This window comes from Trichomycterus rosablanca, chromosome 9, assembly GCF_030014385.1.
Source record: "Trichomycterus rosablanca isolate fTriRos1 chromosome 9, fTriRos1.hap1, whole genome shotgun sequence".
In the NCBI taxonomy this organism is placed as follows: Eukaryota; Metazoa; Chordata; class Actinopteri; order Siluriformes; family Trichomycteridae; genus Trichomycterus; species Trichomycterus rosablanca.
This window is the reverse complement of record NC_085996.1, coordinates 5,567,964-5,594,907: the sequence shown is the minus strand read 5'-3', so window position 1 is coordinate 5,594,907 and position 26,944 is coordinate 5,567,964. Positions and strand designations below refer to the sequence as shown.

Sequence of the window (26,944 nt, the reverse complement as noted above, 5' to 3'; positions counted from 1 at the left end):
TACTGTACTGTATTGTATTGAACTGTACTGATTAAATGAGTAAACATTATATTATTGCACATTTAATAAGAGTAAAGTAATTAAAACCCCCAAAATAGAAGGAGAAGTTTGTGTGTGTGTGTTTATCTATCAAATAGTTTGAGAAGACGTTAGCATTGTTTGCGTCGTCAGAATTGATTCACCGTATCGACTCTCTATGCAGAGTCTGATTCAAAAGAACCGATTCATTCGCGAATCCTTCATCACTACTGTCAAACATGAGAGGAGAGCAGCAGAGGCGGTCCGTCCTCCCGAAATTTGTTCTGGATTAATAAAACATCTTATTTTTTAGCATTTCTACGCGTTATTTTATCGTTTGGTGAGTATTAGTGATATTTTATTAACTTATTTACTTTAAGTTGGTAAGACTAAAGCAGTCTGTATATAATTCAAACGCCCTATAAATAAAGGTAATATAAATAAATGTTGGTTGTTGCAGTGTAGGAAACCACTTTTAGCAACTTAAACATGTATTTATGTGTATTTTAACCCACAAATCATGGTATTTTTCTTAGTGTATGAGAAGAACATGTTGTAAGGTTAACTGAGCGGTCGGTATGATCAGTGATATCGTTTAACATCGCGATATTTCTGCTTAGAAATAAAACATATCGATGGTAAAGAACATCATTTATTTTAGAATGAAAGCCAAACAATTTTAGTACAGTTGATTTAAAAAAAGGAGACAGAACAGGAATGTGTGCTGTAGAGCTCCAGGGACCCAAGGACCTGTGCTTTAAACCTGCCTCTTAGGTTATTGTTTGTCAGAAGTTTGGCATGTTCTCTCAGAGCTTTCAGTTCCTTCTGGTCCAAATTGCATTGTGTAAGTCAGTGGGTCAGTGTTTAAGTGTGTGATGCAGTAAGATGGACTAGTGTTTTGCCCAGTGCCCACCACGACCCTTAACACCGTGAAGCAGTTAGTCAGAATGAATAAATTAAAATTAGTTTTAGTTGTTTGATATTTTTAGGCTTTATGAAAAGAATATGTGTGTAAAAGCTCCAGCAATCAGAAGACCTGGGTTCTAAACCTGCCCCTGGTCACTTATATTTTGAGTGTCCGCATGGAAACATGCAGAAGGTGGATTTTGGAAATGTGGTTTGTACTTAAATAGTGGGAAAATCTAATGTACAATCTACTGTATTTAATGCCTTTAATTTAGGTAGTTAGGTAAGCGCCTTAACTTAACAATAACAGTGAAAGCCATGCTTATAAAAAAACAATAATTTTAATGATTTAATTCTACATCACTGCTTTTACATTCATATGACTGAGGAAACACCTGCTACTCTGTGCATTATTATTTCGTCAATACACCCCTGACCCCCTTGCTTCCTCTCTCCACCCCCATTGATCTACAGTCAAGGGAAACAATAAGCCGACCACTTTATTTTGTCATTTTGATTTATATACCCACTTAACACTTATGGTGCAGTGGGCCTGTTTCACTAGCACACTGCACCATCGATGAGATCTGGGCTCAGGTTTTAGTGGTGCTATCGGCCGGCTGGGCATCTACACAGACGTGATTGGCTAAGGGGGGGTTGATGGCGAGAGGACCTGAGATGGATTGACGCCCTGTGTCTTGTGTCCAGTAGAACAAGATTCTGGACAAGGTGCCAATCCATCCTTCCTTTCAGACACAGCCAATCATGTCTGTGTAGACGCCCAGTCGGCTGATAGCATGCCTTCTGGTTCGAATCTGAGTGTTGTTGGACACTATCAATATCAATATCATATTAATACATTTGTTTAGTGTTTGGCTCATGTTGGCAAGGGCAGTGGTAGCTCAGGGGTTGAGGTGCTGGGCTTTTAACCAGAAGGTTGCTGGTTCAAGCTCCACCTTTATTCACTATTGGGCCCCTGAGCAAAGTTCTCAACCAATAACTGCTTGAATTGTATTCAGTTTGTAAAATTGTAAATCACTTTGTATAGATAAGCTGTTCATACACAAACACAAAGGAGACGCTTTGCTTTTTATTACCATTTCAATCACTTGTATCTCAGGTTGGTGCATTTATATTATTTATAAATGTCATACATTTATTTCTTTTCATTGTGTGCTTTCGTGTCCATGCTGTCGATCTTACCCGGATCATTGAGCTGATTTACACAGTGTGAAAAATCGCTGCATGTTGTCCGTAACCTATAATGACGTTTCTCATTAGTGTGCCAAAGCGGCTCCCCCTCCTGCCGGGCCTCTTTGTAGTGGTTTCAGAGCAGCGTGTCACTACAGGTCACCGACGTAAACAAAAGCTCGGAGTGTGGCTCCACACGACAGGACGCACGGCAGGCATCGGGCTTCGGCTTCAGATCATCGGCTCGGACCGCTCGGCCACATCCAGCACAAAGAGCGCAGTGTTGTCTGAAACACGAACCTCTAATCACTCGGTCGTTCCGTCGTTTGATCCGGATGCTCATCGTGCAGGAATGCAGTGTGCAGCTGAAGGGGCTGGGTTCGAGAATCCCATCATACAATACAAAAAAACATAAAACACTTCTGGTGTGTTGTGTATGACCACCAGGGTGACGGTCCTCCAGTTATGGTAGTAATGGTTGAGTATCAACAACCAACACTTTAAAAGACTGTTCGGATGGTCTGAATCTAAGAACACAAGGTCCGCCATGAATAAAAAGCTGTTGGAACTAGTATTGATATATTCGACAGTATTTTTTATATACATGTATAAAACATTATACACGGTTTAGGTTTATCGCCTCTTCTCTAAAGAATATCGAGAAATCATTGTTTTTACTCATATCGCCCAACCCTAGTTGAAACAGAGATGATACTGTCTACAGTCAAGCAAGCTTAACATTTTCACAGGGTTAGAGGGCTTCAGAGCAGAAAAATGTCAGCAGTAGCTTGGTGGTTAATGTACCGGACTAGGAATCACATGGTTGCCATGAGGTTGCCGGTTCAAGCCTCACTATTGCCAAGTTGTCACTGTTGGACCCCTGAGCAAGGCCCTTAACCCTCAATTGCTTCAATCAGATATATATGACATGGCTCAATATGTTTTTTCTTTATGCTGCTCCTGTATTTAGGGGTAATTTTTGTCCGCTTTCCTAATTTGGCTCAGTTTTACTCCTGATGCCTTTTGTTAAAATACCAGGTCCTGTTTTGACTCTTTAGACACACAGATCTACTGCAGGACCATCGTAAATCCTGTCACCATCACACCTTATTGCTCACAGCAAGTCGGCTCAGCTAATGAAATATTGTAGTGAGCTATGATGCACTATAGGGCCAAAAGTATTTGGACACCTGATCAAGAGCTTGTTGGAAATCCAATTTCCAATTATCTTTTCAGCTAGAACAACAGCCGCTCTTTTAAGAAGGCTTCTCAGGAGACTTTGAAGTATGTCTGAGAGAATTTGTGCCCATTCCGGTTGGTCAAGACACCCCCGTTATTGTTCCATTTTATTTCAGAACTGTTGAGTGAGGCTGAGGTCAGGATTCAGGTTTCTTTAAACGGAACTTTTCTTCATGTCTTTATAGAGCTGCTTTGTGCACAGGGGTACAGTCATGCTAGAACTGGAAAGGGACTTCCCTAAACTGTTGCTGCGAAGATGGAAGCATGTAATTTCCTTGATATAATAGATTTATTACAAGGCATAAATTCAGTAATTATAAGGGGCGTCCAAATACTTTTGTCCATATAGTGTATCTGTATAAAATATAGTACATTATTACATTCTCCTCCTTTTTAAACCCTCAGTAACAATGCTTGGTGTTTAACCTGATAGTGTAGGAGCCTTATAACATCCATGAAGCTCTATAGTGATCTCTTGTGTTTACTGCAGGTCCCTTGGAAACCACATTCCATTCTTAATTGTCCTAAACCGACCCCTCGGGTTCCTGCCCTTCTCCAGGGACCTGAACTAAAGTGTCCAGCCGGGTTCTAAAGGTCAGCATATGGTCAATAGAGAGGGCGGTAATCGTTGAACTGATTAGCGCCTGTGCAGCACACACCTAGTTAAGCTTTGTCTAAAAACGGGCTTTTATTGAGGCAGGGTCACATGACCCTGATACATATTTATAAATGCACCCACTGTAACGCCCTGGGAAAATATCAAGGGCAATTGTGAATGTTAGGTGGGTCACTTGAGTGTTTTAATGTCCGTCTGAATTAAACATGGGATTAATGCCCACATTTTTGTGTAGGAGTCGCATGTTTTGGGACACCACGAGTTCCTACAGCAGTCAAATGTGAACCCTGGCGAAATTTAGCTCGCTGACCTTTTCCACAGAGCCCAGAACTGTGGACTGTGATCCGCCCGGGACGAGAGTCCTGAGACCTCGTTTGGCTCAGTTTTACTTCTGATGCCCTTTGCTAAAATACCACGTCCTTGTCCTTTTTTGACTCTGTAGAGACACAGACCGTCTGCATGACCACACAAATACAAATAATCGTAAATCCTGCCACCATCACACCTCACTGCTCGCAGCAAGTCGGCTCAGAGTCCTCAGATCTAAAACTGCTTGAGAACAGGTTGTAAGCTTCCGTCATGCAACGGGATGGGTAGCAAACACACAGTGTTTCTCTATCTGCTTATCAGGGTCCTTACACAGCATTTAAAGACCCCACCCACATAGTCTGGTCATCCCGTCCTAGCAGAGACGTCACTGCCAACTATGCCCGCTAGATGGCGCCCAGCCGACTGGTGGCAACGACGAGTTTCGAACCCAGGAGTTGGACCGAGGAGCAGAATCTCGGCGCTGGTGTGCTAGTGGAATATCCCACTACGCCACTTGAGCGCAAAAATAATAATTGTTTATTATTTACCTCCACATGGTAAAGCGAGAGCAGAAAACATTGTGTCATGTCACGATGCAGCGTTCCTTAACCCAGATGCATCCTGGTACTCAGTGGTTGGCATTAAAGATGGAAGTCCTGAAATATTAAAAGAGCGACGGGCATAAAAACCACCTGTCCATGAATCAGGCTTCGGTGCTGATCTGGTTTTGGCAGGAATCGGGACTCACCCTCGTAACCGTGCTGTAAACCAGCAAGAGAAATAAAGTGTGAGGAGCCTCGGCATCTCTCGCTCTCACTTTTTCCACCGCTGGCCTGTCGCCTCTAATCCCGTTTCAGAAGTGCCGTGGTGTCTTTGCGGTGAGCGCAGAAGAAGGGCCCTCTTGTTCCCAGCTGTGTGAACTGCTGGCGTGTGGAATTCAGGGTGGATTTTCTACCTAATTAACCTCCATTTTCTGGTGCGGATGGAGGAACGCGGTGCGGCTTCGGTACCTCTCAGGTTTGGTTCACGTTCAACATTGGGCTGCTTGTTCAGGCTCAGCAGGGGCGTGAAATTCCACCGGGGGACGCGGGGACGAGGGGCTGCGATAACATCTTCACAGCTTATTTTAACCCGGCTCGAGTCATTTAGTCGCACCGCGTGCGTACGGTGTGTAATAATAACACCGTTGCTGTTTAAACAGTAGCGCTGATTATGCTTTATTATACACACACGGAGGAGTACTGTGTGCTAATGAAACGTCGACATCTTGCTGAATGGAATCCAAAATTCTCGTTAAATGGAGGGTCCTCTCTTTATGGGCCAGTCTACACCAGTAATGGACCTCTCCGGATCCTCAGAGTTTGCTGTTGATTAGGAACGTCATTTGTTAGAGGTTTTCCATCCAGCTACTCAATACAGATTAAATATTGGCTCAGAAATATTCCTTAGTGAACAGTATCAGTCATATTCACACACTCTGGTGCTTTAAATTAGAACTGTAATGCTTAGTGACTCTATAAACACACAACCGTCTCTGTTTACACCTGAGCGAGTGTGTGACACCTGGTACGGCCTCGTGTACAGTCTTAACGAGAAGGGAGCGGCTCTGACCGGGACCGAAGCTTTACTCGTAATAATGAGCTTTTATTGCCCGCTGTGGCTGTAGGGCGCGAGGCTTTATGGGTTAACCGCTCGGCTACTGGACATAAAATCCCTCTAGATTAAAGTTTAATGCCGATCCTTTTCCCTGTGGCTTCGTGTGAGCCTGTGTGACCCATAATGCATTTCACTTCTGTATCAGAGAAGTGGGAGCTTAAGGTGCCGGGATCTGAATGTGCTGTAAAACCTAAAATCGATATAAGATGGTGAGGAAAAAGGGTTTATATATGTTTGTAAGAGAAGCGCACATTTGCTGCCTTGTAGATTGATTTCATTAGTTAAACAGGTCATTTAGAGGAACTTTGTGGGTATACAATTACTGACTGTAACTTAGCTGTTGCTTTGTATACTTTGTTACCTGCATGTACCCAGTTTATCAATCACAAGCAATGCTCATGCTTCTGACCGGAGGATGTTTGGGTGCAGTGAGACAATCATGATGATAAAACTGTAGTGTTGTTCTTATATCAGTGTAGTAGGTGCAGCAGTGTTGTTGGGATTTTTATGTTAGCGCAGGTCGTGGGTGTACTGTAGGTAAGAACCCAGAGCTGTAGCCTTTTTAGGCACCTTGTATTTTATTAGTGGACACTTTCCGATCACAGGACGCTGTTTGCAAGCCACTGGAGTTCCTTCACACCAAACTAGTCAAACTGGTCTTTATGGATCTTGCCTGATGCACAGAAACAGGAAAGAACCTCTGTCACAGTGTCGGACAACAAGGCTGGAGGTGTAGAATTTATTTAAAGACGATGGATTTGTACACCTGTAAGCAATATTGGTGGCTAAACGATCTTAATACATTAATTAGGAGGAGTGTTCGTATACTTTTGGTGTACAATAAAGTACCAGAAGAAAGAAACGGCCTCTTCTGTTTATTGTCTAATGATATATAGATGATTTCTCATGGTTACACCATTAATGAGCAACGAAACCCCAAATATTTTCATATTTTAATGCGGACTGTAGAACCGATCAAAGTCGATTAGTTCACAGCTAGCTCACAGCGTCCCAATAAAATCTAAAACACATAACTGAGCTTCTTATCAACACGTCTCTATACTTTATTCAATAATAACTGCAAGGTAGTAAAGGTTACAGTGATGTAGAACAGTAAGATGATCCTGATGATAATCCGAGATTCTACATTTATACTGGAGCACGATGCAAAATCTCCACATCATTCCTCACAGACCCACGTATGCAGAGTTTAACACACAGTCCACACAAAGCAGCTTCAGGTTGGGATTTTAATGCAAACCCACATAGAAACCCACACAGACACAGGGAGAACATGCAAACTCCACACAGAAAGGACTCGGCTTGAGCCCAGGACCTTTTTGCTATGAGGTGACAGTGCTACCCACCAAGCCACAGTGTCGCCCTATTGATAATCAGTTCATCATTAACATCTGCAGTTAATCGGCTTCAAAAATCTGCTTTTTTAATCTGTGTAACGAATCCTTCAGCCCTGCTTCTAGAAACTTCTCAGTCTCCAGCACGGCTCCATGTCCGTCCGTCCCTCCCTCTGTTACATAACAGACTCAGTTCCTGAATCCCCAGTGGTGAGGTCAGTTCTTGCGGCGCTGAGCTGTGTTTACTCACAGTTATGTAAGTGTAAGGCGGCCGTGTTTTGATCAGCTCGTGTTTACGTGCTCCTCGGGCCTATGGTGGATCGTCCAGAGAGGAGATGGTGCAGGGAGAGGAACGTCAAGGGGCGCGCCTGCAGGACGGAACGGTTTCGTATGGGTGTTGTGAGTCAGATGGAGGCGGTGAGCTGGATTTTCATGGAGCTGCACAGCGTGGCGTGTCGTGTCCGATTTCCTCCTCGGTGGTGATGTAGGGGTTCCAGAGCTGGAACACGGCGTCTTCAGGAAGGTCCGGCTTTCCTGTACGGAGGACGATGACAAATGGCAGGAAAGTGCAGGGCAGAGCTGAAGGAAACGGTTGTGTGAGAAAAAGGAGAGAGTGAAAATACTGAGTGAAATGATGGAAACAGATTCAGAAAGAGACAGGAATACACTATATGGTCAAAAGTATATGGACACCCTCTAATTATTGAGTTCAGGTGTTTTAGTCACATTTATTCATTCATTGTTTGTCTGTTTTACCCTGAGGTGGGTACAATTCACTAAGCGAAAGGCAGGAAACATCCTTGACAGGTTGCCAGTTCATCACCACACACACAGAACACACACACACTGTAGGTCTTCGGAGTGTGGGAGGAAACCGGAGCACCCGGAGGAAACCCACAAAGATACAGAGAGAACATACAAACTCCACACAGAAAGAATTCAAACCACTCCAGCTGGGAATCGAACCCAGGACCTTCTCGCTGTGAGGCGACTACATTAAATTCTATTCGATAAATTGTGTGATTTCACCTTGAGGTAACAGTTTGCGGAAGGTCCTGTCCTGTTCCAGGATATCTGTTCCTCTGTTCCCCTGCAGGAACTCCAGTGTCCTGTACGGAGCCCTGACCTCGACCCCCTTACACAAATACACTCCAAAGCTTTATAAACATAAAGAGGTGGAGACAATATGAAACTACAGCCACGGTACCTCGGTCAGGGAACCTCCCCAAAGTCAAACTCTCAAAAGCTACTGGTGAAATTGCTGCTGTGAAACAGACCGCTGATTTGTCTGTTCAGTGTTTGATGATCATCTGTGTTCAAAGTGTTACAGGAAAAGAAGGAATTCGCAGACCGATTTATTTTTGGGCAGAGTGCACGACCCTCTGAAAGGCTTTTCTGTCTGCCACTGCGCAGTTGGCATAGGTTTCTGTCCGAAACCTGTTCACCCTCTCGAGGTTAAAGACTGCAAGTCGAGACTGCAGTGCCAACAGTGCTGCTCCTACTAGATGGGATGGAAAACCTGGCGTGTTTGCACCAAAAATGTCCAGAACTTACAACGTTCTTTATCACAGACTGGACTGAATAATGAAGAACTCCAATTATTTTTTTGCTAGTTATTACTTTCAGTTCAATTTCAATCAGAGTTTCCTCCAGGCCACCCAAGGAGGACGGGGGTCCCTGCTGAGTCTGGTTCCTCTCAAGGTTCCTTCCTGTAATTTTAAGGGTGTTTTTCCTTGCCACTGTCGCCCTTGGCTTCCTCAATAGGGGTTTTTGGTCTGTTGGTCCTGGATTCTGTAAAGTTGCTTTGAGACAATGTTTATTGTAAAATGCGCTATATAAATAAATTCACTTGACTTGACTTGGCATACCATGCATTAATACAGTACATCAGTGGTAAAACGTCACCAAATGCTCTGTAGAACATCAGCCAGATGACCACATCCATGCTGTAAAATATGGCGGTGGTAGCATCATTTTACTTCATGCTTTTTTTTAACTGTAGAAGCTGCCAGTCTGTCAGTGTTGATGAGGAAATAAATAATAGCGTGAGATCTGCTTTCTTCTGTAACAACAAAAAGCCAAAATCTGGAAGGAAACTTAAACACACTAATTAAAATGATCTTAATCCCAGGCTGTGATCACTGTTTGTGAGAGCATTTGGAGGCTTAATACTGTTAATAATTTTAATATATCGTACCAGTGGCGCCTTCTAACGGTCTAACGTCTCTTGCAGGTCAGTTTTGTGTAAGTAATTCCCGCTATAACCGCGTGTGTTTGCTTTCAGGCGGAACGGGTTTGTACATGCGGGCGGTTTATGTAAAGGTGTTGCTGTGTTTATTCAGGCTCAGCGCTAACCAAAGCATCCTGCTCATTAGCGGTTAGCTGAAGCGTGTTGACACGCCGGTCAGTGCCAGGTGCTTAAATAAACGTTCGGTTTAAAGGAAAAGCAGCAGCGAGTCGACGCTGTAATTCATCACAGGATCTGATCGTTAAGACCCAGTGAGCAGTGTGTGATCAGTCTGATTCAATCATTTAATAGTTTTATTAGCTTGATTCTGTTGGATGCTGCCACTATTGTGTTTAGTGTTTACACACGGAAACTAAATAATCATCTTTAATGTTTAAATTCTGCACAATAAAAACTATGTGCCAGCTACACGCCCAGCAAATGTGCCCACTGTGGGTTTGGACCATGTAAATTTGGTCCCTCACAGGCAGCCCTGATTCTCTCTTATGGCGCATTTACATGAGAAGGGGCAAAACGCAGTTGACCCAGTTTGCCGCTGACCTTTTCAAAGCTCCTCCAATGAGACGAACTGTTTGATATGCAGTGACAGTGAGGCGTTTAAAAACTCCAGCAGCGCTGCTGTGTCTTATCCACTCTTACCAGCACAACACACACTAACACACCACCACCATGTCAGTGTCACTGCAGTGCTGAGAATCATCCACGACCTAAATAATACCTGCTCTGTGGGGGTCCTGACCATTGAAGAACAGCATGAAAGGGGGTAACAAAGCATGTAGAGAAACAGATGGACTACAGTCAGTAATTGTAGAACTACAAAGTGCTTCTATATGGTAAGTAGAGCTGATAAAATGGACAGTGAGTGTAGAAACAAGGAGGTGGTTTTAATGTTATGGCTGATCGGTGTATATGCGTAGTACTACAGTATATACGTACATAATAGTAATAATAATACTACTAATAATAAACATTTTAATAATGATGGGATTAGTTAAGTATGTATTACAATGATAATAGTAATAATGATAATAAAGGTGTGTAAAATAAATAACTATATCTATAACTATATTAAGATGATGCTACGTCACTATACCTATACGGGTAAATGTTGCTAATATTAATAAATCATGCAGGACGCGACGGAATAAACGAATCTACAGGTCAGAGCAGTCGGTCTGGATTAGCCCCGAGCGCTGGTGCTCTGACGTTTTCTCGAATCCTGATGACTTGCAGAGTTTAGACTGCGGTCGCAGAGAAACAAAAGAAGCTTTAAGGTGTTTCGTTCCAGCGCCTGTTCGTGTTTACGGTGCAGAAGCCAGCGCTCATGTGAGTGTGAGGAAGCAGCTGTAAAGACCCGCCCGCTTCTGTCCCGCTGCCCACCTGCACCGATCGCGGCTCCGCCCGTCTGCCCGCGGCCAAAATAGAACAGGAAACAGGCTCGGCCCGGCTTCCTGTGCTCGGCTGCCGGTTCGGTTTTATCGCAGTCTGGACTCTGTAGCTTCGACAGCAGCGTCCCCGTGGGTCGGATCCAGCACGTTTCAGCTCCAGTTCGGATCAGTCCGGGTCCCCCAGTGTTAAAGATCTTTCCTTCCTTTCCCTCCACATTGTTCTGTGACGCATGTGACCGTTTCCTGTCCTGATAGTAGCGGATGGTGTCAGGTTTCATCCTGCTGGTCCTCCTGACCTGTAACTTTCTCCCTTTTTGTCCCGTCTTCCACTGCTGAGGATTTCAATGGTGTCTGAAGCGCTCCCTCGACCCCTTCTTATTTACCCGTACTTCGGTGGATTCTCATGTGAGGTCGGTCTTGCACATGGAGAGTCATGCACCGATCCCCACGTTCCTCCACTTCTGTACAGGCGCCTCGCGATACTAATCAGGTTCCTTACACAGCATCGAAGACCCCGCCCACGTATTAGTCCCGTCTTTCCCACCCAGCAGACTCAGTGGCTGATTATGTCTCCTGCTGACACTGTCGATCGTGCCCGCTAGGGGGCGCCCAACCGACCGGTAGCAGAGCCGAGATTCAAACTCGTGGTGTGCTTTCTTTTTTCAAGTGACCCACGAACTGTACTGGTGTTGTGTTTTGAACCAGCAGCCTGGGCTCTCAGCGTCCGCCAATACGCCAACATCAGGAACAGGACCAAGTGTTTACTGGAAACTAGATGTTCTTACTAAAACGCTCTGGCTAGTCTCAGTGTTGTGGCTGTTCCTGACAGAAACAGTCCTGTGTCTGCCATATTTCCCTCTGAATCACGGCTTATATGTGAGCTCGTGGACACACGTAAATAGGAAAAATATTTTGTGTACTTTGTGGCGCAGTGGTAAATTACACTAGCCCACTGACGCTTGGATCGTGGGTTTGAATCCCCTTCGGGCCTTATTAAAGTCACTAAGGTCTTTATTTTTAAGACTTACTTATTATTTTTTATTATTTAGACGCTCTAGCTTGCACCATCGGCTGTCCCCGCCTACCGCCACAGTTTTAGCTTACTAAGCTATTTAGACATGCCTTCTTCTCAGGAGCGTAGGATTTAGGGGCAATGCATCTACGTAGAGAGATACGTGACTACATAATACTATACATTTTATGTCAAATAAAGCTAAATAAAACATACACAGAAGTTTCTAATGTCACACTGATTAGTTCCTCCCAACGAACTGCCATTCACTAGATGTTTTCAGGGTTTTTTTTGCATTTACATTTTCGTCATTTATCAGACACTTTTATCCAGTACTGTGACAGTATACTATCTAAGCAATTGAGGGTTAAGGGCCTTGCTTAAGCAGCAATTTGGCAGTGGTTGGGCTTGAACCAGTGACCTTCTGATTACTAGTCCAGTTCCTTAACCACTAGGCACTTTTTGCCTGAACTATAGAAACTGTTGTGGAGAAACAGCCTATCTGGCTCCAACAACCATACCAGTATGATGTGATCGACTGAAGCTCCTGACCCATCTCTTATGCTTTTCTGCATTGGGCTGCGACCACATAACTTTCTGATCTATTTTTTTGGGAACTGTTTGCCTACTCATTTGCTTACTCAGGAACCGTCTGTAAGATTCCAGTCCCACGTCTACACGTGAAATGTATTGGATCACACATGCCTGTTAGCTCTCTGTACTCTGGATCTCAGTTAATAGGGCCGAATCGCGCCGCCCGGCTTTTAGGAATGCGTTCCTTTCTCCCTCCCCCTCTCACTTTGATCCGAACGAGCACTTTTATCAAGTAATTGCACCCCCAACCACCACTGAGAGCTTAAAAACCACCAGTGTCCATTGTTCTCTCTTCATCTCAACATCTCCACATCTCGCTCTGGCTGAACGACGGCAGCGGTGCAGCGCCGGTCGTGGTATGCCGGTCCAAACAAGAGGCCTAGTCATATGATGGTTTCCAGGTGACCAGCTGCCGTAACCACCACCACCACCACCATCCCCCTTCGACCCACCACCTTCACATGCCTCGGAGCTTTAGCCTCCACGAATAAAATACACACATTCATCACGAGTGTCTCTGAGGTGTGGACCGGACTGCAGGTCTGGTTCAGGTCATTACCAGGCCGTTAGTGACCAGTCCCGTGAGACGTGAGGTGTTTCTGTTTTTCTGTTACCGTGATGTATCTCCTGCTTCCTCTTCCACTTTCCGGACGCATCACTATTTTAATCCGAGCCCCCCCGATTCTATTTCAGCTCAGAACTAAAGCACTAAATCATCCGTGCGAGGTTTTGAGCTCTGTCTTGTCCATTTGGGTTGTTTTACCCCAAATTTCTGCAACAAAATGGTAAATAAAGCTCGATGAAAAAGCTCAACACCTGTAACAATAAAGCACATTCTGATAGAACGCCCCAAATACACCAAGGAAAGACAACAAGTACATGCGCCTGGAACCATAAATGAACACACAAGACACAAGACAACACAAGAGCAGTTTTAACTGACCACACAGCCATAAAAATAAAATATAAAGTTGAACCAAAATATAAAGATAAGACGATTGTACCATGAAATGGCAAAGATGTGATAAACATGCAGTTAGAACCCAAACGACAAAACAAACTATTAAAAAGCTCCAGGTTTTAAACCTGAATTTGTAAACTGTGTGATGTATATATACTGTATATTAACGTATAAGTAACATTAATTCATGTTTTACTGCCGCTTCATCCTATTCAGGGTTGCGTTGGGTCCGAATAATTGGGCAAAAGCCAGGAAACACCCCGGACAGGTCACCAGTCCATCACAGGATACAAACACACTCATACATAGTACGTATCTCTACCTGTTAACCTGATTGCATGTTTTTGAACTGTGGGAGGAAACCGGAGCACCTGGAGGAAACCCACATGGACACGGAGAGAACATGCAACCCAGACCACTCCAACTGGGAATCGAACCCAGAACTTTATTGCTGTGAGTCTTAAAAGATTGGTTAATTTCATAGGAAAGTCTGAGGAAAAATTTAGCAGAAGTTGTTTAATAACCACCGGCAAAGGGGGCTCAGATGGTCCGCAGTCTGATGCGCTAGTCCGTGGCTCAGTGGTGCCGCTGGCCTGGTCGGGTGATCACACAGAGTCTGGGAGAGGAGTCAGAGTCAGAGTCAGAGAGGTTTTATTGTCATTTCAGCTACATACAAGTACATATTGAAACGAAACAGCGTTCCTCTAGGATCACGGTGTAACACGGTACAAAAAGTGCAAGACAATACAAAACAGTGTAAATACAACAATAAATACAAAAAATCCTATAATAAATAACTACAAAAGATATTCCTAATTATCCCTAATATAAACAAGTAATTAGAAGACAGGACTAAAGACAAGTGTTAGTACATGATGGTGAATAGATGGTACAATGGTTCATGAGGTAGTGACATGTTGTACATTAGCAGCGTAAAATTGGCAATGCAGATAAGGTGCCTAAAAAGTAAATAAGGTGCAAAAATACAAGTAAGGTGCAGAAATTACTTGTTCAGTTCCAGGAGGTGTGCAAAAAATGCAAGTAACATAGTCAATACAGTTTAGTGTGTGGCAGCAGAAAATTTCCGGAGGAAATTGTTATAGTACTGAAGGGAAGGGCCGGAGAGGGAGTCGGTCCTTCGCTACAGAAACAGTGGCTGATGAATACAGAGAGCTTATCATAATCCTCCTGTGTGTTAAAGTTCTCTTTAAGAATCAGGAAGTGCTGCTTGTTTTGTTTCTCTCCACACACACCTTTGGTGATTCTGGCCAAAGATTTTCTTTTATTCATCAGTCCAGAGCACAGGTTTCTAAAATGTCACTGGTTGAATCTTTTTTTTTGCAGTTATCCAGTTACCTGATTGTATTTCGCCTCCTCCACCACTGTGCTACCCGATCGCCTGCCGCTGGCAGATGTAGATATCGTTTGCCAACCTTAGATGTACTTTTGTGAGGAGTTTGTAGGAACATTTTCTTCTGATAACCTCTTCATACGGGGCAGCATGGTGGCTCGGTATTTATTTATATCAGGATGCAGAGGTGAGGGTTTAATCCAGGTCCTAAGTGCCCTGGTGCTGTGTGAGCTTAAACTAGTGATAAATTGAATAATAATGGCACAGATGGCACTTCTGCTCTCTGAATGATCATGTTTGAATAAAAAGTCTGATCCACGATGTCAGGAGCAGGTGATCAGATGAAATTCCTACACAGACGCCCAAAAGCTCAACAAATGTGCTTGACCCATCAGGTCGGGTCTGCCCGGGCGTCTCTCCTTCGCCATCTCATTCTCATTCGCCGTCTCATTTGCATTCCGGTGCATCGGGGCGTTTGAAGGCTGGTGGGGGTCGGGCGGTGGAGGTCGGGGGGTGACTGAGCCCCTCTATGAGGAGGCAGATGGTCGGTGGGGCCAACACGTCGACAAAAGATCCGGCGAGTGAGACGCGGCCATTCAGATCATTCAGATCGTCCGGTCTGAGACGGGGAGGGACAGTCACGTCACAATGCGCTCGTTCCGCCTTCACATTCAGCGCTGTTGAAAGGGTCTGTGTGCTCGCTGGCTCACGGAGGTTCTATATGAGCAACAGTCCGCCCCCTGCACACTTCCCTGGGCTCGTAACCAGTCGGCTGTTTCGTCAATGCTTGGACACCTCCTTTTAAACCTTGGGGGTAAAAGTCGTGGATAAAACTTGAACATACACCGATCAGCCATAACATTAAAACCACCTCCTTGTTTCTACTGTCGCTGTTCATTTTATCAGCTCCACTTACCATATAGAAGCACTTTGTAGTTCTACAATTACTGACTGTAGTCCATCTGTTTTTCTACATACTTTTTTAGCCTACTTTCACCCTGTTTTTCAATGGTCAGGACCCCCACAGGACCCCCACAGAGCAGGTATTATTTAGGTGGTGGATGATTCTCAGCACTGCAGTGACACCGACATGGTGCTGGTGTGTTAGTGTGTGTTGGGCTGGTATGAGTGGATCAGACACAGCAGTGCTGCTGGAGTTTTTAAATACCGTGTCCACTCACTGTCCACTCTATTAGACACTCCTACCTAGTTGGTCAGTGTCACTGCAGTTCTGAGAATGATCCACCACCCAAATAATACCTGCTCTGTAGTAGTCCTGTGGGGGTCCTGTCCATTGAAGAACAGGGTGAAAGCAGGTTAAAAAAGCATGCAGAGAAACAGATGAACTACAGTCAGTAATTGTAGAACTACAAAGTGCTTCTACAGTATATGGTAAGTGGAGCTGATAAAATGGACAGTGAGTGTAGAAATAAGGAGGTGGTTTTAATGTTATGGCTGATCGGTGTATTGTCTAAGCAATTGAGGGTTAAGGGCCTTGCTCATGGCCCAACAGTGACAACCTGGCAGTGGTGGGGCTTGAACCAGAGACCTTTTGATTACTAGTCCAGTACCTTAACCGCTAGACTACTAGACTGCAACTGCCCGTTGGATGCAGCTGCTATGCAACAGCCAGAAACACTGAATGAAAATAAAAAGTAAGAGTTCAGACCGGGGAACAGAAACAAAACGAACATCTATGGTTTTTAAAAAAAGCTTTGTGTGCAGCCTTGTTTGGACGTATCCCGTTACCTCGCAGCCGTTATGGTTAAAGTCGGCAGAAAATGAATGAAAATTGTTTGGAATTTCCATGACCAAAAATAAACATCGGTGCAGAATGAAGTCTGCTCTTGTGAAGCCTTGTAACGGTACGTCATGGAACGCGGCCCGGGCAGGGGAAAGCATGAGCGCTGTTTGGATTTGGGATCGTGTTCGGGAGGGGGGTGGGTGGTTCCCACCGCGGGGCTCGCACACAAGGGTTGGCTGTGTTTGTGACGTACGCTCCTCCCTCCTCTGTTTCCTTCACAGATGAGCAAAAGACTGGGACAGCTGGGGAGGAGAGAGAGAGTCGGGAGGGAACGGCGGAAAGAGAGGACGACGTGAGGAACGGAGGAATTCTGGGAACCGAGGAATTGCGCAGTGTATTATATGGAACGGTAACAAGAACAGCAGGACTAACAGCACTACATATTTACTCAAGGAATATGACAGATCGTCTGTTTTTGTCCTAGGGACCAGCATTACAGGGTAAAAAAGTGTAAGTATTTGCATGATATACTCTTAAAATATGTAAGACGTTTTATTATTCATGGTTCTTCGTTGCTAATTAACATCTGGTCTGGTCTGACAGATCAGAATGGGGAACACGGACAGCCAGCACGGCGGCTTTATCGTTCCCAGCAAGGCACGGCCTCGCTCGCTGAAGCTGCACACGACCAAAGAGGACGTCCTTTCCCCCCACAGTTGGTGGAGGACCTCAGGAGGAGCTGGAAAGAACCATGGGTCCTCAAGAAACTTCAAGAACAATCAGCCCTACGTCTCGTACCATTACGGCTACGTCAACATGCAGCATCCCAGCTCTCGGAACCCAGATTGGGAACACGGGTCGTCTACCAGATACAGCCACACTGTATCCGGCTCTGACGTTCCTCAGACCAAGAGCAGCCCCAAGGTGCTCCTAAGTGGCGACGGAAGCTTGAGGGTGGAGTTTACCAAGAGCAGGAGAGGTCTGGAGAACGAACACTGTGCTACACCTATGGACTCCACCTTGAGAGACAGCAAAGGTTCCTCTATCAGCTCTGAAGAATCCTGGTACGATTCTCCATGGGGCGCCGCTTCGGATCTCTGCGACAACGTTTTCACCACTAACCAACCTTCAGACGATAGCAGCGGGTACACCACGCTGTCCTCCACCCGTACCGAGGACGTCGCCTGTCCTCCAGCCCCTCTGGAATACCAGGCGGATGAGATCCTGTGCCACGCCAAGGAGCCTTCTGGATGTATCGAGGACGACAGCGGCATCGGAGATACAGCCCTGTTCCACACTGAGCACCCAGGGTCGAGCCCTTCCGGTGGCATCTACGCTAACCCGAACTTGACCGGACCCTTCCCTACGGTTGGCGTCCTGTCTAAAGACCAGGACGAGGATGCGCCCGACCTCCACGTTGACTCTCGGCAGGACAGCCAGGATAACCAGAGCTTCTCCTCGCTCACCCTGCCCTGCATGAAATCAGGAAGTTCCAGGAAGGATTCGCTGAAGAGTCGGATCTGCCGGCTGAGCGACTGGACCGGAAGCTTGAGCAGGAAGAAACGGAGGCTGCAGGTGAGGGACGATGGGGGGCGATGAGGGGGATTCTAAAACACGCCTGGTGTTCTTTTATTCTGCTCGTGATTGTGGCTGCCTGTGTGGGATCAGACGGGTGTGGGTGGGTGTTGAGGACCTTTTTTGTGGAGTGATTGTGTACTTGATGTATAGATAGCGCTGCTGACCTTCATAATGTGGTGGTTGACGGGACAGGCGATATCAACAGCTATCATTTCAGCCAAGGAAAGGTGGGAATATGAGGGCCTCAGGACTGCGGGGTTGGGGGTGGGGGTTCAGTGCAGTTGCGATTTGGGATACACAAGGTGTAAACAATCTACACTGTTGATTCTGTACATGGTAAAAAGCACAAAAGTAAATGACAGACCATACAAGTCAAGCTCCTGAAAAGCCTATTATTTAAAGTGGTTCATAGTTAGTTGTGAAAGACACTATAGGGCCAAAAGTTTGTGGACATCCCTTCTAATTAGTTTAAATAGGTCTAAATAGGACTTCTAAATAGGTTTTTTAGATGCCTACAATGGGGGGTGCTGGAGCCTATCCCAGCTTTTCAATGGGCGCAGGGCACACAGTAACACCCTGGACGGGGTGCCAGTCTATCGCAGGGCACACACACACATATACATATACACACACACCCACTCACCTATAGGGCGATTCAGTGTCTCCAATTAACCTGACTGCACGTCTTTGGACTGTGGGAGGAAACCGGAGCTCAGACACGGGGAGAACATGCAACCTCCGCACAGAAAGGACCCGGACCTCCCCGTCTGGGGATCGAACCCAGGACCTTCTTGCTGTGAGGTGACAGTGCTACCCATCGAGCCACCGTGCCACCCGGTACATCAAGTTAATTATATAAAACATTATACCTTGTTGAGGGAAGGTCATTTCCTGTTTTAGCATGACTGCCCCCTTTTGGACAAAGCAAAACAAGGTCTGCTCCAGTTTGCGTACCTAATTTCAAACCGTTTGGCGCATTTTCACCCAAAATAAAAAGGCTCAGTACTGGGAACATTCACAACTGGAAGCAAAGAATAGTGGAACCCTGGTGGGATCTGTGGGCGTGTCTCGTGCGTAGTGGTCTTTTACTTCTTCTTAGCATTTTGGATCAAAACAAACATCTGTAGCAACAGCACAACTGTTTGTTTGTAATCGATGCGCTTTGCCATCATGTTACTCCTGTTTACTTCTGTTGTGCAGCGCCCTCCATTGGTACCAATAAAAACTGGTTCAAATGATGTCCGGGTCTCTGAATAGCACCAAGGTTCTAAGAATTATTCGGGTCGAAATAAGCCAGGAGGCACTTGGTGTGGAGGAAACGTTGCCTGGATATACAATGACTGAAGGGGCACGGATTCTCACAGGCATACCTCAAAGTCTTGTGGGGGAAAACCCAGAGTAGTGGAGGCTGTAGCTGCAAAGTGGGTGGAGGGAGCACATTCTTTTGGAATTGGACTTTGGAACAGGCATATGATGAGGTGTCTGCATACTTTTGGCTAACTAGTGCATTACGTAGAATGTCAAGCTCGCAATTTACTAAATGTATCACTTCCTGTCTCTCGTTTGTACTCGTCCCGCATTCAGGAGGGTTCCGAAGCCTTCAGCAGCGCCGCTGATGGTGACGCCAGCGTACCGTGCTGGAACCTGACGAGCAGCCAGGCCCACTCGGCCTGCTCTCTGACCGAGCCCCAGCAGAACCAGAACGTCTACGAGAACTTCATGCAGGAGCTGGAGACCGGGGACGATCCTCAGTGGGACGAGGGCGAGGGGGCCGAGAGCAGCAGCGGATCTCTGGGCTCTCTGGAGCGGATGGAACTGATGTTCGAGAAGGAGCAGGGCGTGTTCCGCAGGGCGGGGCGGCTCACCTTCAAACCCCTCATCGGCCTGCATAAGGAGCGCAAGCTGGAACTGGTGGCACGACGCAGGTGGAGGAACTACTGGGTCACGCTCAAGGGTGAGGCGGATTCCGTCACAGCCGGAGTTTAGTTTATAATTCAGAACTACTGGTCACCGGTAGCTCAGTGGTTAAGATGTAGGTAGCCCCACATCTTCCAGATTGCCACTGTTGGGCCCTTGAGTAAGGCCCTTAACCCTCACTTGCCTGCTGAAGGCGGATGCTAAATGCCTTAAATGTAAACGACCTGGCCAAGGGTCCACACAAACACAAGCTGCCGTGTTTGAGGGAGGGACTGATCCCGAGTGGGGGGTGGCAGTCACATGGAGCTTAGTGTGCCTCTCCAGGTCCAAATTGAATGGTGACAGTTGGGGGGGAAGATTATTATTATTATAGATTACTAATATTAACCCCCCTCTAAAGTGATCAGTGGTATCAAGGCAGGACTGTTCAGTCCTCTTGGTGTCACATATTAAGTATAGTGAAGGATCACTCTTCTGACCATTTCACTTCTGTGTTGACCAGTGCTTATGTATTGGGAGTATTGGGACAAAATATACAAAATAAGACAAAATATATGGTCTTCTTCTAGACCTTCATCAGTGGTCACAGGACGCTGCCATGGGGCACTGTTGGCTGGATATTGTGTCACTGCAGTGCTGAGAATGATCCACCACCTAAATAATACCTGCTCTGTGGGGGTCCTGACCATTGTAGAACAGGGTGAAAGGGGGCTAACAAAGCATGCAGAGAAACAGATGGACTACAGTCAGTTATTAATTGGTCGGTGGAGCTGATAAAATGGACAGTGAGTGTAGAAACAAGGAGGTGGTTTTAATAAAGTAAACTCATTACTACACAGTGTTCTCAAACCAGCAAGCTCACATTTTAATAGTACTAAAATAATATTATGTTAAGTAGCAGACATCAGCTTTTTTTCTTGTGGTTTTACATAAAATATTTAATATTATTAACCTTGAAACACCCTCGTAACCCAGAATCCTGTCTTCTAACAGGCTGCATGCTCCTGCTGAGCGAGGCCGACGGGAAGAGCTGCCCGGAGCAGGAAACGTCCCCACGCTACGTCCTGCTGGCCGAGGACAGCGTCGTCCAGCCGATCCCCGAGCACCCGAAGAGAGAGAACGTCTTCTGTCTGAGCAACGCTTACGGGGACGTCTATCTGTTTCAGGTTCGGATTCAGTATCATCTTAATGATTATAATGATTATAATGATCACTGAGCTCTTTCTTGTTCAGATAGATCCGAACGCGGCCGCTCTGGAGTGTTTTGGTCGTGATATTTACGTTTTAGGCAGCGTGTGGCGTGTCAGACGAAATGTTTGTGCGCTGACTTGTGTTCAGAAACCACATTCGTTCCAGGAATGCGTTTTATGTGCGGCTGCTCGGGCTCGTAATGACCACGTCGGTCAGTGTAGTATGTTCCCCGACTGCCAGTTTCATAACTATATCTGGGTAAACAGCATGGTAATGAGGAACTGGCAGCACACGTCTGAAGCCGAGGTTTATGTATACGCGTCTGCTTGTGTTTTATTTTTTCTCTCTTCGCTCGGCTGTGGGACTTTTGTTTTCTTCATGTGAAGAGAAGAAAGACCTATTGTGTTGTTCGTTTCACTCCAGCTTTCTGCCCTAAATACCCTGTTGTTTAAAATACTCCTGTTTCTAATATTACAGCCAGGACAGAAAATAAACAAACTCGACCGGTTCTGAATTAGCAAAGGAGACAAACAAGACTGTTCACCATACACCAAAAAGATCATCAGTGACTTAAGATTGGTGGAAAAAACATAACAAAGCTCTGATACACAGATAATAATACACTAATACTGAAAAATCTGCACGACCTCAATGTCCCTTTAAGGAAAGTTAAAAAAACAGTAAAAAAAGACGGGAGTTTAGCACAGTATGAATAAAACAAAGGTTAGTACACTGAGGAAGACTCTTAATTTAGGCCTAAATAGTAAAAAATGTAGAAATTCTGGCCTAGTAATCAGAATTTTGCTGGTTCAAGCCCCACTACTGCCAAATTCCCTCATTTGGGGCCCTGAGCAAGGCCCTTAACAATAAAATGTATTCAGTTATAACTGCAGATCTGCTAAATGCTGCACTTCAGGACAATAGAAATGTTCATTTCTGTTTTGTAAAGCACTTTAAACCAACCATTGTATGAAAGGTACTATATAAATAAAGATTATTATTATTATAGATTATTATTATTAGCCACGCTTTAAATGTATAAGTGGACTCGAACCACGGCAGGTCTGTCCAGTCCTCTTGGTGTTCGCCACACATAGTTAAGAGTGTAGTGAAGGATCACAGAATATTCTAACAGTCTAACAGAATATTAAATGATAAATGGGACAAAATAGACACTATGGGTGTGTTCGAAAAGCTAGTGCGCTCTCTACATAGACGCATTTCACGGCATCCTACGCTCCAAAGAAGGAGGCTGTTCGAAATCCTAGATGCCCTAATGTGCTCACTAGTTAGGCATCTTAAAATGTCAACGCTTTTTTGACTCAAGAACGAGTGAGCATCAGATGCTGCCCTAGTGGTGAAGGATATCCCAGCATTCAATGCGGCACAACATTTCTCACAGAAGAATAAAAACACATGGCGGACGGTGCGGAGAAACGAACGAGTTATTTTTAAACGTAAATAAATTATTATTGATTTTTAACTTGTATAAACTTGCACAAGTGTTTTTATTTGCAAGTTCGGGCTTGTCAGCTAATTGAACCATTGAACCATGTTAGCTTAGTAAGCGAAACCCGATCTAAGTAGCGCGTTCGAATAACCTGCCTTATTAGAATCCTCTCTACTGAGGCAGCTGCCTATGTAGGCAGTAAGACAGCGAGGCAGCTCACTAGGTTTTCGAAAACACCCTAAATGACCAAAATATGTGGGCACCTGATCTTGAGCTTGTTGTACATGATTTCATCTTCAGTGCAAACCCGCCAGGTCCCCGTTGCATCTAGCAGGAGCAGCGTTGTTAGCACGGCAGTCTCGAAAAATGTGAAATGTCAGTAAATAAATTCTGCTGCTTCTACCCACCCAGCAGTCATCTAACAAGCTTCACATGAGCTGAAGTAGGACTGGAACGCGTCCTCAGACTTTTGAAATGTGTGTTTTGAAAGTCCGCTGGTCGTATTTAAAGCTCACACAGCGGATAATCGTCTGTCTGACTGTTTTCTTCCTCCTCTGTGCAGGCCTCGAATCAGACGGACATGGAGAACTGGGTGACGGCCATCCACTCAGCCAGCGCCTCCCATTTGGCCAAGCGTCAGGGCAAAGAGGACACGCTTCGGCTGCTGAGGAGCCAGAGCAGGTCCCTGCTGCAGAAGATCGACATGGATGGCAAGATGAAGAAGATGGCCGAGCTGCAGCTATCCGTCATCGCTGACCAGAGGAACAGGAAGGCCGTGGAGGGACAGGTGAGGTCCATGCTGTCATTATAGAACCTTCTAAATCATCGTCCGAGTTGCTTTGTAAATGCATAATATGACTTAAAGTATGTGGACGCCTGACCATGAGCATGTTGGACAATGGTTTTAGACTGGGACGTCCATCAAGCTGATTGGACGGGGTCTACATACTTTTGGCTAGATCTTTAAAAGGGTGCTACTACGTCCAGGCTCTAAAAATGAGGCTGTTTATAAAAGATTGGCCAGAACTTAAACTTTCCCAGCGTGCTCGGGCACTATCATAAACATCTACGCACTTAATCATCTGACTCGGACACGCCGAGTACCAAAATAGAACCGAAACGTGGAAGCAGCTAGCGCAGAGCTACGCTAAACAACACGCTGTGTGTAGATCCAGCAGTGGGAGCAGAACCTGGAGAAGTTCAACATGGAGCTGTTCCGTATGCGCTCCTACCTGGCCAGCCTGCAGGGCACCGAGCAGCCCAACCCCAAGAACCTGTTAGCCGTGGCCTCGCGCCAGTCCAAGATGGTGCTCAGCCGGCTGGGGATCTTCTCCGTCTCGTCCTTTCACGCCCTGGTGAGTGCACGTGGTCTTCAAACCCAAGTGTCTTCAGCTGAACGAAGACTGACCGTTGCTCTGAGCTTGTGTACCGTGTGTGTGTTTGGAAACAGATGTGCACTCGTGATGAAGCCACGTTGAGGAGGCGTTCACGCTCTGGACGGAGCAGGCGTGGGATCTTCTCCTCTCAGAAAGGCCTGGACAGTCTGAGCAGACGCAGTCGGGAAAAAAGACAGTCTTTGTGCCAGGTAAGATCGAAAGTTGTGCTATACACAAACACACACACACACACACACACACCAGTCATTTACCAAAAGACATGAACTTGGTCTGGACATTAGCATCTTTCTCTTCCTCATCATCACCACATTTGAGTGCCTCCTATTTGTCTCACACAACCCACAGATGGTTGCCCATCCAGCCTTTCCTCTATTAGACACCCACAAATGTGTCTGTTGGGCGCCCAAGCAGGTCAGTGTGTGCTGCACAGCAACACGGGTCCCGGAGACCTGGGTTCAATCCTTACCTTTGGTCACTGTCATTGAGGAGCTTCTTCTGAAGATGTTCTCCTTGTGTTTCTTTGAGTTTTCTTTGGGTATATTGGTTTTCTTTCACCTCTAAATACCCCCTAGGTTTTCAAAATGTGAATTTGTGACTCCCGGCAGTAGGTTGTTGTCCTGCAGTCCTGTGCCGAGAGTATTTCTGTCTTGATTTTGGTGTTTCTTGATGACGCCTGATGCAGGAGAAGCTTCTATAGGCTGAGCAAATACTAGCAGTGCACTGTACACACACACAGCTATTATAAAGCATTAACGGTGAGCTCGAGTGGCACTGGATTTGAGTCTGGATTTGAGTCTCAGGCATTGGCACCAGCCTGGTCTGAAGAGAAAAAGGCTCTATAGGATGCCTTATTGTTGCTAATATTCAGCCACATACGTTCTGATATTAGTGCGGGCACAAAACCGGGCCAGACCAGACCAAGTCCATCATCATGGATTCAGTAAAGAAAGAGTAGGTTACCAACAGAGAAGCCAGCAACTCAGTGGGGGAGGAAACCGTGATTATGTAGATCTACCCCCTCCTGGAGTGAACTATCGCCCCATGAGGTGCAGAAACTGTCAGCTCAAGGAACATAAAGGGTTTGTCTGAAAATCTAGTGAGCTGCCTACTGCCTAGAGAGGGTTCTAATGCGACATTTACATTTTCGGCATTTAGCAGACACTTTTATCCAAAGCGACTTACATTACAGTTACAGTATACAGTCTGAGCAATTGAGGGTTAAGGGCCTTGCTCAGGGGCCCAACAGCAGCAACCTGGCAGTGGTGGGGCTTGAACCAGCGACCTTCTGATTACTAGTCCGGTACCTTAACCACTAGGCTAAAGCTTGCCCAATAAAAGTGGGTTTTTACACAAGGACATTTACATTTCTTAACATTTACAGACTGTGACAGTATATTATCTGAGCAATTGAGGGTTAAGGACCTTGCTCAAGGACCCAACAGTGGCAACCTGGCAGTGGTGGGGCTTGAACCAGCGACCTTTCTATTACTAGTCCAGTACCTTAACCACTAGGCTACAGCTGTGACATCGAACTCATTTAGTAGTATTTCTATTGAAATAATCGACCTGAACATCCTAAAGCATCGTAATTCCCGGAGGCGTCACCTTTTGGCCTCAGTCACCACTCCAAATGCTTCGTGTTGTAAAAACATGATGAGTTTGTGTTTTTCCCTCATCACCTGTGTAAACAGCTCATAACGAGCGGCCGCTTGGCCTGTGTCCCGGTGGCAGGTTTCTAAAGCCGCTCTGTTCCAGCCGTGGTTGGTAAATGGGCTCAGAAGTGCTGGCTGATGGAATGCACCTCACCGTTCCTCAGAACCTCAGACTTTCTGCTCAATTTCCTGGTTAATCTTTTCATCTAGATAACGGCTGAGATTCTGGATGTTTTGCTCCAGTACTGACTGCCTGAGGTTCATGGCGTTTAAGCTACTGGTTCTGTGCTCGTTTATTTAAAACAGTAAGTGCGTTATGTGGTCGAGACGGGTCTCAGCCACACCTGAGCGCTAACGGGCGTAAACGTGTCGAAAGCTTTTCCAGAAGAGAAATACATTAGCCGTAAAAGGTAGTGGCGTAGAAATAAATGGACACCCCATCCCAAATATAGGCATTAATGCCAAATGCGTATGACTTAATGCCAGCAGTTTTGAACATCTTATTTCAAAACCATAAGCATTTGGAGTTATATTGATGTACGAGGGTTCTTCGAAAACCAAAACCAATTGACATCACTTTTCTACACAGTCGCCTTCCGATGTATTTTTCTAGCGTCGTACCAACTTTTAATGCCGTCAGCAAAACATGTTTTGTGGTTGCGAGCGTAGCCACTGATGCGCCGCTGCTTTCACATCATCATCACATAAAAATCTTCCCCTTAAAGCTTCTTTGAGCGTACAAAAAGGTGGAAATCAGATGGAGCTAAATCCGGACTATAAGCGTCACATACTTTCTTTCGAAGCTATAACTGAGCACTAGAACTTGCAAAAATGAAGCATAGGGCGCCCAGGTAGCGCAGCGGGATATTCCGCTAGCACTCCAGCACCTGGTTTCTGAACTCCTCGGTTCAAAACTCGGTGTTGCCACCGGTCGGCTGGGCGCCATCTGGCGGGCATAATTGGCAGCGCCTGCAGCAGATACTAATTGGCCACCGTATCTGCAGGGTGGGGGCCGGACTATGTGTGGGTGATTGGGTCTTCATACGCTGTGTAAGGACCCAGATTGGCGGAAGAGACGCCTGTGCAGAATGCAGGGGCGAGAAGAGGAGGGCTGTACATGTGTTGGAAGAGGTGTGAGAAGCGACGTGCTCTCCTCGGATGCAATCTGGTA

At 45.7% G+C, this 26,944-nt stretch overlaps 1 protein-coding gene across 3 annotated transcripts in view; it reads left to right on the top strand.

Annotated features, from left to right (window-relative positions):
• The first annotated feature begins 281 nt into the window (after window positions 1-281).
• The window catches only part of LOC134320372 (rho guanine nucleotide exchange factor TIAM2), a 41,983-nt gene continuing 15,320 nt past the window's right edge, over window positions 282-26,944 (top strand). For all 3 annotated transcript variants that reach the window (XM_063001732.1, XM_063001731.1, XM_063001730.1), the window contains exons 1-8: window positions 282-358; window positions 16,870-17,098; window positions 17,192-18,163; window positions 19,751-20,120; window positions 21,077-21,249; window positions 23,287-23,511; window positions 23,894-24,079; window positions 24,175-24,309. In XM_063001732.1, the coding sequence (XP_062857802.1) occupies window positions 17,198-18,163; window positions 19,751-20,120; window positions 21,077-21,249; window positions 23,287-23,511; window positions 23,894-24,079; window positions 24,175-24,309 (2,055 nt within the window). In that variant the 5' untranslated portion in view covers window positions 282-358; window positions 16,870-17,098; window positions 17,192-17,197. The remainder of the gene's footprint in view (window positions 359-16,869; window positions 17,099-17,191; window positions 18,164-19,750; window positions 20,121-21,076; window positions 21,250-23,286; window positions 23,512-23,893; window positions 24,080-24,174; window positions 24,310-26,944) is intronic.